Source organism: Cucurbita moschata, unplaced genomic scaffold (assembly GCF_002738365.1).
Source record: "Cucurbita moschata cultivar Rifu unplaced genomic scaffold, Cmos_1.0 Cmo_Scf00029, whole genome shotgun sequence".
Classification (NCBI taxonomy): Eukaryota; Viridiplantae; Streptophyta; class Magnoliopsida; order Cucurbitales; family Cucurbitaceae; genus Cucurbita; species Cucurbita moschata.
The window spans coordinates 623,007-634,968 of record NW_019268545.1 but is presented as its reverse complement, the minus strand read 5'-3'; the positions used below and the strand labels follow the sequence as shown (position 1 = coordinate 634,968).

Below are 11,962 nucleotides of genomic sequence, written 5' to 3'. Positions count from 1 at the left end.
TGGATCGTTCAATTTCTCTCCTTATATTCTTTGGTCCCATCTAAATCCGCGTTTCATCCCACCTTAGGTTTCTGTATGTAGAAATTAAGAACTTATTATATATTTATATTTATTAATTTATATATTTAAGTATAGAATAGTCAGTGAAATATTAAATTTTAAATTTTTATAAATTATATTATGTTATTATTATTTAAGAAATACTTATTATCGTTGACCAAATTTATTAACTAAATTAATAAAAATATATTTGAATTTTGCATTTTGTCTCAAAATTATCTTAAATCTCTAAAAAAAAATTTTAAAATACCTTTAAACTTAAAAATATTTTAAAAAAATACATTTACAGATAGTTTTGAATGGGAATGGTTAATACTTTATTTTAAAAATATCCTTAAATTTTCAAAAATTTCATTAATACTCGAAAAAAAATTTAAAAACTTTAAAAACACCTTTAAAAGTAAATGATATTAAGGTTATTTTAAAATTTTTATATTTTTAAACTTTTTTTAATGGGAAGAGTATTACCATATTTTTTAAATAAATATTTTTGAAATAAAAGTTTAAAATTTTTATTAAAATTTTAGAAAATTTAATAATATTTTTTTAGACAAATATAAAATTAAGAATATTTTTATTAATTTAATGTATTAATAGATCTTTATTTATTTAAAGAATGAAATTAAAATGCCAAATTAATTGGAAGAATCTGTGCAGAAATGTGTTAAGAACAGCCGGTGTGACTTTAAACCACCTTGTGGCCAACATAAGTTTAACTCATTCAAGATTAAAAATAAATAAATAAATCACAAGATTAAAAAATAATTATTAAATAATTAAAAAAAAATCATTATCAAAGACTCCTAGTTTTCTATAATTGACTTATATTTTAAAACCATTTGAAAAGGAATTTTAGATAAAGATGGACGGGAATAAATAATGTCGTAAATAATGTTGCATGATACTCGAGATTCAACCCATAGTTTGACAACCACTCTACCGTTCGTAAATAATGTCGTACTGTGAAATTCCATATCGATTGGAGAGGAAAACAAAATACTGTTTATAAGGATGTAAAATAGCAGACGTGTTTTAAAAACCTTGAGGGTAAGTTTGGAAGGAAAAGCGTAGAGAAGAAAATATCTGCTAACAATGGGCTTGAGTCGTTACAAATGATATCAGAGCCAGACACTAGACGATGTGCTAGCAATGAGGCGAACCCCAGGCAATGTGCCAGCAAGGACGTGGGGTTGGATTGGGGAGTCCCACATCGATTGGAGAGGGAAACGAGTGCCCTAAAGGGGGTGGATTGTGAGATCTCACATTGGTTGGAGAGGGGAATAAAACACTCTTAAGGGTATGGAAATCTCTCTCTACCAGACGCGTTACAAAAACTGAGGGGAAGCCCGAAAGAGAAAGCCCAAATAAGGGTGTGGAAACTTCTCCCTAGTAGACTCGAAGCCCGAAAGGAAAAGCCTATCATATCAATTTTATCAATTTTCGTGATCACGACCTTGAAAATGAATTTAAAATACCTCAAACCATGAGTTGGGCTCATGACCTAAGGGCTCGTGAGTATGGGTAGCTCATATTGGGCTTTTTGAGTTAATATGACCTTTGGGAGGAATCAATTATGTCATATTAACCCCTAAACTTATGCAATTGCTACCATTAAACCTCCATAAAACAAAAAAAGTGTACACGACTTGGATTGTATTGAAAACATGGAATCAATATGTATGCTCGATGAGGTGATTCAAGGAGTTAATAGCACTATGGAGATTTTAACTGAGGACGTATGTTTACCTAAAGTATTTGTGAGATCTCATATCAGCTTGTGAAGAAAACGAAACATTTTTTTTATTAGGGTGTAGAAATCTCTCCTTAGTAGACACGTTTTAAAATCGTAAGGCTGATGACGATACGTAACAGGTCGAACCGAACAATATCTACTCGCGAGGAACTTGAACTGTTACAAGTATGTGCTAGACTGGTAACGACATTCTAATTTTGCTTTTAATTTTTTCATCAAATCTTTGAACTTAGCCAACATTATTTTCTTCCGATCTAAAAATAATTAAGGGTTACTTCTGGTTGTGAACAATTTTTTGTTGGGTTGGGTTACCAATCCAACAAACTCGAAATTTTGGGCCAGTCCAAAAAAATTCTTCAACCTAACCTAACCCGACCTATTTACACTCCTAATTTGTACAAATCATAATGCATTATTAACCTCTGTAATAAACGTTGAATATTCTTTATTTTTTCAGATTCTTTCAAACAATTCTGTATCCCATAAATAAAAAAAAATCTAACATTATCAAAAGTTTATAATTTGAGTTGGGTAATCCGAATCAGTTCCGCTAATCGTATTTATATACTTAAAATTCATAAATACGTTTGGATGAAAGTTCTACATTGGCTAATTTAAGAAACGATCATGAGTTTATAATCAAATAATATTATCTTCATTAGAATATCATATCAGTATAGAGACTCGTGTTCAAACCATGAGAGTTTATGCTCAAAGTGGACAATATCATACCATTATAGAAGTCGTGTTCATCTAACACGAAAAAGGGAAATGAACGAGTTTATGTGACGACTTAAAAAAAGATTGAATTTGTGTGTTAAAAAAAAAAAGAAAAAACAAGGGATATTGCTGTCGTCATGCATGACGCAATGCTTTTGTAAGCAGCCAAGAAGCTAAAAGGCTAGGAGAGAAGATAAAAATGGTGTCATCATTTTTTGGTTCGCACCTTACAGTGCTTTCTGGGCTCCACTCCCCCTTCTCTCTCCTTTCTCTTTTCCATCCTCGGTTAACCGTAACGTCCCACGTTCAAGATTCACACAACGATTTACGATTTATATTCAATACCCGCTACATCTTATATCTACTACAACATTATCACATTACTAACGTAATCTTGAACGGTTGAAAACTATTTTACTTAAAACAATTTTACGTTGACCTACTCTTAAAAACCATTCAAGATATAGTCATGTCACAACGGGATATCGAGGCCATGGAGTACAAAATCTGTACTTCCCGTACTAATCCGAATCTTTTTTTAAATATATTCTTAAAAATTAATTTCGAATTCCAATGTGTCCTATGACTCAACATTTCATAATCATTTTAGGATCGAATTAGGTTTTTTTTTTTGTTGGGTTTATTTATTTAGTGTTGCTTTTAATTAGTTAGATTTGGTCATGTTTGTTGTTTGTTGCTTGAGTTTGAATTTATTTTACTTTGCTTCATTTTTTAGCTACGTTTTGACTTTCCCAGATTATCATTAAATCAGAATGATTATATCGAGACGCGCCATTAATTTACACGAGAACCGATATCAAATGTAAAATACAGCCCTGATTAACCCGAACAAAGTTAACATTTAAGCATCTCTATCTCCTGAAACAACGATAATGATCTCAATATCAAAATTTTAATTTTATGAATATATCTGTGATGTCCCACATTGGTTAAGGAGAAGAACAAAACAGGGTGTGGAAACCTTCCCCTAGCAGACGCATTTTAAAGTCTTGAAGACAAGCCCGTCAGAGAAAGTCGAAAGACAACAATATCATAAAGTATACATTTAATACAAAAAAAAAATCTAATAATTAAAAAAGAATTTTGGAAAAGGATATTTCTTTTTAGGAGTAATTAATAAAAGTGACATAAAGGGGGGGAAGTGGGAAAAAATAAAAGAGGAGGGGTTGGTTGGTAATTTAGGGAGAGAGGGGGGTAGTGGGATGTAATAATAATAAGTAGAAGAGAGCACGTGGGAAGCGCGTGTTTGGGACGCTTTATTGGATGCGAGTGGGTAAGCTGATTTCGTCGAGATCCTCTAAGGATAAAAAAACTTCATCCAAACACGACAGCTCAGCTCCATCTTCTTCTTCTTCCTTCTCTTCATCTCTTTCGTAAACTCTGCACAACACCCATTTGCTGTAATCCTGCTATTAAAAAAAATATAATTAATTAAATAAAAACTAAAATTATTAATTATTTTAAATTATTAATTCCGACCAAGAAACGCGGGTTGAATTGGGTTAGGACAATCTTTGTGGACCAATCTTAAGTTTGATTCGGTTCGTAATTGAACAACCTTAATAAGTTTATAACCCGTAAAACAATCATATTTATTATATTAATAACTAAAATTTTATCAAAATTAAATAACAAACATTTATATATTCTTAATTTTTTTAAAATTTGGGTTGGATCGAGTATAATCTTATTTTTTGATTGGCTGAGTTGAACGGACTAAACAAAATATGACCCTGAAACCAAATTTTTTTTTTTCCAAAATTCAACTCAATTTGAACTGATTAAAAAAGATCGAGTGCTAATAAGTTAAATTTTTTAGGTATAAATTATAACGATCAAAGTCAACCGCTAGCAAATATTGTCTTCTTTCGACTTTCTCTCTTAGACGTGTGATCTCAAAAAAGGGTATTTTATTCTCGTCTCTAATCAACGTGGAATCTCAAAATTTTACCCTCTTTCGAGACTCAGCGTATTTGTTGACCCTATATCCATCTCTCCCACCCGAATTAAGTATAAATATTAATAAGGGTCGTTTGATATCATTAAAAAAATAAATAAAAAATAGCGGGTTGGGTTGAATTAAATATTAGGAAAAAAAAATTAAAACTTGGGTTGAAGGGGGATGGATGGTGGCGTACTCTTTTCGGCCGTCCTCGGCGTCTGGACGATCTAGTAGAGGAGGACGAGGAAGAGGAAGAGGAAGAGGAAGAGACAGCATCGGGAAGACGATACTCGTGCATTATCCAATTAGTTTTGATCGGATCGGCGGCGGCGGCGTGAAAAAGAAAATACTTCTTCATTCCAACAACTTGGGAGGTGGCAGTAGAGAGGACAGGATCATCTCTCCCCAATGGATTCCAGTAGCCATTATCAGTAACTCGAGCATCAATCTTTCTACTATAAAAATACCACCGGTTTCCCTCTCCCAACGCCTTCCCTAAAACACATACAATCAGCAACCAATAAACAAACCAATTCACCAACAACTTGGTCTTACCTTCAAGCTCCCACGGATCGTAGGGGAAGAGATCGAGATCGGGAATGACGTCGGGGTGGCACGGGAGCAAGGCGGCCTTACGGTGGAGGAAATGGACGACGAGTTCTTCGTCGGTCGGATGGAATCGGAAGCCTGGCGGGAGGTTGAAGTTGTGGGAATGATCGGCGGCAGCCATGGAAGTTAATTTGGAAGATGAAGAGAAGAAGAGAATAGTAAAATGGTAAGAGGAATGATGTTTTATTTATAGTATGGAGAGGAGGAGAAAGAGAATGAGAAGGTGACGTGCGACTCAAGTTGGGTAATCAATTTCATCACCAAATAACTTATAATCACACCTCACAACTTAAAAATAATTATTAAATTCGACCGTACACGGGTTGGATTCAATTGGGTTGAGACCATTTTTTGAAGAAATCGAGGATTTTAGATCGGATTTGAGTGAACGTTTGGTTCGATTGGTAAAACGAATCGACCAAATCAAATTTACAACCCAACCCAATACTCGGTTTTCGAGTTGGATTGACTGGTTGTTAAAAAAACATACTTTCATACCACTAAAATCTCTAAAAAAAGTATACTTTCACTAACATTAGTTACAAATGTAACGTTCTGAAGCTTAATAATGATTTTTAAAATAGGGCATGGGTTGGGTTGGGTTGGGTTGTAACCCTTCTTTTTCGAGTTTATTTGGTCAGTCAACCCACGAACCGACCCGAATTTTCAATTTTCTAAAAATTCAATCCAAACCCAAATCAAAATATTCAGGTCGGTTCGTGGGTAGTGGTCGGATAATTAAAAAATGATCATTATAACAATTTCAGAACCGGTTTGAAACGTGTTGAATTAACAAAGAAAGAGTTATTCAACGAAATCGCTACAATAGGTAAAAAAAAAACACAATCGAACGTGCTCACGTCTCGTATATCGAACAATGAAAAAGTGTGGTGTCCCATCCCATGATTTTCCCTTAATAATGTGGTTTGTTTATGTTTGTTATGGAAGAAGAGAGGGAGGAAGTGAGAAATAATGAGAAAAGAGAGTCAACTATTTGTTTCCACTGCTTCTGTCACCGCCTGGCCTGCGCCTCTTTGTCTCATTACATAAACCATATCATTACTCCCCACTATCCCACACATCCATTTCTTCCCCCTCTTTCTTTTCCTTTTCTTAAATGAACTGAGATCATCTATATCAACGAGATACACTTCTTTTTTTACGGTGTAATTTGTAATAGTCTAGACCCACAGTTAGTAGATATTGTCGTCTTTAAGCTTTCCCTTCTGGGTTTCTCCTCAAAGTTTTAAGTGGACACCGGTCGGTGTGCCAATATGGATGCTGGGCCCTGAAGGGGGAGAATTGTGAGATCCTACATTGATTGGAGAGGAGATGGAGTGTTAGTGAGGATACTGGGCTCCGAAGGAGGATGGATTGTGACCCACATCGATTGGAGAGGTGCTAGCGAGGATGCTGGACTACAAAACGGGGTGGATTGTGAGATCCCAGATCGATTAGAGAAGAGAACGAGTGTTAGCAAAGACATTAGACCCTGAACGGGTTTGAATTGTGAGATCCCACATCGGATGGAGAGGAGAATGAAACATTATTTATAAGGGTGTAGAAATCTCTTCGTAGCATGCACGTTTTAAAACCTTGAGAGAAAGTGTAGAAAGAAAGGTCAAAGACAATATTTACTAGCTGTGAACTTGTGTTAAATATTATGAGTTATATATATATTCAAAAAAATATTTTTATTGGATTGATAATAAATAGAAAAATAGGGATGGAAAATAGGGAAGAGAAATATTTAATTTATTTTTAAAAAAGAAAAAGAAAAAAAAAAGGAGAGAAATAAATAAAATAGTGTGAAAATGGGAGACTTTGAGGCATCATCACACTTCATGCTTATATCAGCTCCACCTGCTGTGATCCACGTGTCACGCACGAACATGGGTTTGGTCGTGGACCAAATTCAGAAGTCAGTGGGCCCACTTCATTGGAGTGTCAAGTGTGCATATATACCCATTCATAATTACCATCAACAATTATTCCTTTTTCTTTTCAAACTATAATATATATATATATATATATATATATATATATATATATATATAAATTTTTTTTTTTTTTTTTACCACTCATGTCAATTCAATCTCTACGTATACCTTCGATTTAGACCGTCTTCGTACCTGAGCCAGAGCCCAAGCCTTTTGTTATGCTTATGGAGATGTCATTGTACCGTTCTTGTCTCTGACTCCAACTGAATTCATGTCTTGTCTCGCACTAATTTTTGTAAAAATTAATGAGAAGCTTCATGAAAATGAGAATTGAAGTAGGAGACGAGAACTGTAACAGCCCGAGGCCACCACTAGTAGATATTGGCATCATCCTTATGGTTTTAAAACGTGTCTATCACGAAGAAGTTTCCACACCCTTATAACGAATATTTCATTTCTCCTCCAACCAATGTGGGATTTCACAATCCCCATCCCCTTGTGGTCCCAGCATCATTGCTGGCTTATCCTCTAGTACCCTTTATAACAGCCTGAGACCACTATTAGTGCATATTGTTCGCTTTGACTCATTACGTATCATCATCAGTCTCACGATTTCAAAACCCATTTACTAAAAAGAGATTTCTACATGTTTATAAGAAATGTTTCGTCCTCATCTCCAACCAACGAGGGATCTCACAATCCACCTCCCTTGTGATCCCAGCGTCCTTGTTAGCTCATCACACAATGTCTGCCTTTGATACTCTTTGTAACAGCCCAAAACCACTATTAGTGCATATTGTTCGCTTTGACTCATTACGTATCATCATCAGCCTCACGATTTCAAAACCCATTTACTAAAAAGAGATTTCTACATATTTATAAGAAATGTTTCGTTCTCATCTCCAACCAATGTGAGATCTCACAATCCCCCCCCCCCTCGCCCCTCCCCCCTCCATTTATAGTCCCAACGTCCTTGCTAGCTCATCACGCAGTGTCTGACTCTAATACCCTTTGTAACAGCTCAAGACCACTTCTAGTGAATATTATTCGCTTTAACTCTTTACATACGAACGTCAGCCTCACGATTTTAAAACGTATCTACTAAGAAGAGATTTCTACACCTTTATAAGAAATGTTTCGTTCCTATCCCCAACCAATCTGATAAAAAAAACGCATAGATTCTCGCACATGAAAAAACCACAAAACACAATCAACTGTTTCTTAGGATTGCGGACTTCCCAACTGATTAGCCGGCATGCCACCACGTGGGTCCCACTCAAAAAAGAAAAAAAAAACATTCTAAGTAACTGAGGTTAATTATTATTATTATTATTATAAATAATTAATTTGGAAATTTATTAATAAATTAATGTAACGTATGAGTGAAGGAGAGTAATGTGGTACTTTGCTTATGACTTCTCCAAGTCAAAAATAATAATAATAATTATTATTATTATTACATTACTAATTTTTACTTTCTTTTTCCCTTTAATGGGATGAGTTTGACATTGACGTAACTGAGATTATCATTTCCCTTTCACTTTTTCCCTACGATAATTAAGCTTAATCTAACGCTCGATTGTCTCTCTTTTTTCTTCTTCTCTAACGTAAATTCCGTTCTATTTAATTTTTATATTTTAATTCGTTTGCAATGAAGTTGTCGAGTTGTCGAGTTTTTAGATTTGTATTATGGAGTAATTTGACTTTTTCGGAACTTGGGTCGATTCAGGTTAAAAGTAATTGAAAATTTCGAGAAAAGTTATGAAGAGAAAAGACGTTTTTTAAAATAATCACAACGGTTTATTTGGGTCTCAATGAAAAATTCAACCGAGTAATAAATAAGTTAAGATTTTGTAATGATTGGATATAAAAGTCGAATGAGCTCGACTCCTCTCACGACTTAGGGTTTGTCGCTTGAAAAGGAAAGGTTTTTTTTTTTTTTTTTTGGTTGCTAATTTCATTGGCTAAGATCTTGGTCGTAGGTGTCTATGGAGGAGTAATGTCGTCATTTGCTACCATCGTTAGTAGTTTCGTAGAGGAAGCATGTCAATGCTATTGCTAGGTTCTCCGCCAATGGTACCTGACGTTGAAAGAACAGAAAAATTAGTTAGGATCGAAACCACTTTTTGGTGCTGGGTATCGATCATTCTTGTTGAAATCATTAAATTTGAACATTTTCTATAATAATGTCGGAAAAATATCGACCGTCACTCAGTCTTTCACTGCGTGCTTTTGAGTGGTCCGACTAGTGTTTTCAAGTTAGGGTTTCAGTTTTACACCCACGTATAAAATGCTATCGACTCTTTTTCTTTGAAATTTAAGTCCAAATACTGTTTCTAATGGAAATATTAAGATATTAGAAACAAAAATTAGTTTTTTGAAACTCACCTAAACCACGAACAAAAACCTCGTCGATGGTACCTCCATGTTGAACGAACAAAAATTGGTCGGATGCGAAACAATTTTTTGGTGTTGGTTGCCGATCATACTTGTCAAAATCATCAAATTTAAAGATTCTCCACAATAATGTTGAAAAATATTGACCGTCACTCAGTTTATTTACCACGTACTTCATCGAGTGCCCTATTATGGTTTACAAATTAGGGTTTTGGTTTTACATCCATATGTACAGTGCTATCGACTCTGACCGTCACTTAGTTTCTTCACCACGTACTTCGTGTGCCCTCACTATGGTTTACAAATTAAGGTTTTGGTTTTACATCCACATACACAGTGTTGTCGACTCTTTTTCTTCCAAATTCAAGTACAGGTACGGTTTCCTATAGAAATATTAAGATATTAGAAAGATAAAATAGTTTCTTAGAACTCTCCTAAATTACGAACAAACATCTCGTTGATGGTACCCCGACATTAAACGAACAAAAAATTGGCGGGAAACGAAACTATTTTTGGGTGTTGGTTGCCGATCATAATTTTCGAAATCATTAACTTTGAACATTGCACACAATAATGTTGAAAAATATCAACTGTTACTTAGGTTTTTCCACTGCGTGCTTCGAGTGTCCTACTAGGGTTTCCAAATTAGGGTTTTGGTTTTACGCTCACATGTATAGTGCTATTGGCTCTTTTTCTTCAAAATTCAAGAACCTGTATTGTTTCCTATGGAGATATTAAGATATTAGAAAGAGAAAATAACTTTTCGAAACTCCCCTAAACCGCAAACAAAAATCTCGCTAATGGTACCCTAACGTTGAACGAACCAAAAATTGGCCGGAAACGAAACCATTTTTGGGTGCTGGTTGCCAATCATACTTGTCAAAATCATCAAATTTGAACATTGCCCGCTATAATGTCGAAAAATATCGACCATCACTTAGGTTTTCCCCACATGCTTCGAGTGACACCACTAGGGTTTCCATATCATGATTTCGATTTTACGTCCATATATTGACTTTTTTTCTTTGAGATCTATCTCTTTAAATATAGTTCCACCAACTTTTTCGTAAGATCGATAGCCTTTCCTCAAATAAAACGTGCAAACTTGTAAGATCATCCACAACTGTTCAAATTGTAGTGTAACCTATCACGATCTTTGATAACTCTACAATGAATTCCATGACAAAAATCTTTCGTTCTCAATCATGAATACTTAAAAGTTAATAAGTCCTCGAGTTTTGTCGGTTCACTTATCAAATACCCACTAACAAACTCAATAATTTCTTTTATTCATAACAAGTCTCAGCTTAGTGCTACCAAGATGTATCGAAAAAGGGGAACGGTGGGTCTCAATTAAAAACACATTCATGAGATCGACTTTTTTAGATACACATAAATATCTATTGTAAACGAGGCCATTATGTCGGGATTTGGAGAACTTACTAGTTTGCCTTAACTTCATCTAGCGAAAGCTATCAACAAGAAAACGAATCGAGACAGTAGTATCTCGTGCTTTGTTTTAGGTGTAAGTAAACTAATTGGTGAAAGGTCTAGCGCATAAGGTGTGTTATCATCTATCATCTTTGGCGGGAGCATAATCTTTGTAATCATTTTTCAAGTCGTTCTATCTAATGTGTTTCTTTGTTGTTTTACGAGGCTTAGAATTTCTATTGAAGGGTCCTGAAGGCTTTGTCTATGGGTGTCACGGGTTGGGCCAGAGAAATCTTTTGGACTATCCTAAAATTTTGGGTTGGTTCAATCTGTGACTGGAGCAACCCAAATAGAGCTCACAACCCAACTCAACCAATCCTCTATTTTTCAGGTTGTGTTGGGTTAGGTTGTCGGGTTGGACTTTTTCTTTAATTATTTAAAAAAATCATATTTATATATATATATATATGTTAAATTAATAACTAAAATTATATAAAACTCAAATTACAAACGTTTACCGGTCACAACACATCACTAATATTAGTTACAAAGGTAAAATATTCTTAACCTTCGTAATAATCTTAACGGTAGGGTAGGGTTGGGTTAAGTTGTAACCCAAAATGTCAATCTACAAACCAACTTGAATCTTTGGTTTTTCAAAAATTCAAGTTAACCCAAATCGAAAAAAGTCTAACACAACCCAATTTTTATGGTTTAGGTTGGGTAGTTCCGGTTGGTGTTCTGATGATTTCGACAATCACCAACTTCCACATGCTTTATTTACTGATAGAAGACGTGCTCAATTCGTTGTTTGTTACTCCAACTTAGGAGTAGAAGCTATAGAGCCTTTTTCCGACGGAAGGCTGCTACAACTCCGAATTCATATAATGTTACGCCCGAGCTCATTTTTTAACAAATAAAAATAAAAGAAAAAGAAAAAGAAAAGGATGTTCAATCTGATCAAAATCTATTCCCAATTAAAATGGTGAAAATGACTTGCAGCCCACAAACACATTTGTTCACTTTGTGCTGTGGAGAGCTTTTTTTTTTTTTTTTTTTTTTTTTTTTTTTTTTTTTTTTTTTTTTTTT

General features: G+C 34.5%; 1 protein-coding gene across 2 annotated transcripts; it reads right to left on the bottom strand.

Moving 5' to 3' along the window:
* Positions 1-3,633: 3,633 nt before the first annotated feature.
* Positions 3,634-5,275, bottom strand: LOC111463897 (NAC domain-containing protein 104-like). Of its 2 annotated transcripts, none has more exons than XM_023107849.1 (3): positions 5,052-5,275; positions 4,693-4,991; positions 3,634-3,963 (listed from the first exon to the last, which is right to left on the bottom strand). In XM_023107849.1, the coding sequence occupies exons 1-3, from the start codon at positions 5,224-5,226 to the stop codon at positions 3,811-3,813; spliced, it is 627 nt and encodes a 208-aa protein (XP_022963617.1). In that variant the 5' UTR covers positions 5,227-5,275; the 3' UTR covers positions 3,634-3,810. The 2 variants fall into 2 exon arrangements, with proteins under 2 accessions (XP_022963617.1, XP_022963618.1); XM_023107850.1 differs by having other exon boundaries at positions 3,634-3,960; positions 5,052-5,274.
* Between the last annotated feature and the right edge of the window lie 6,687 nt (positions 5,276-11,962).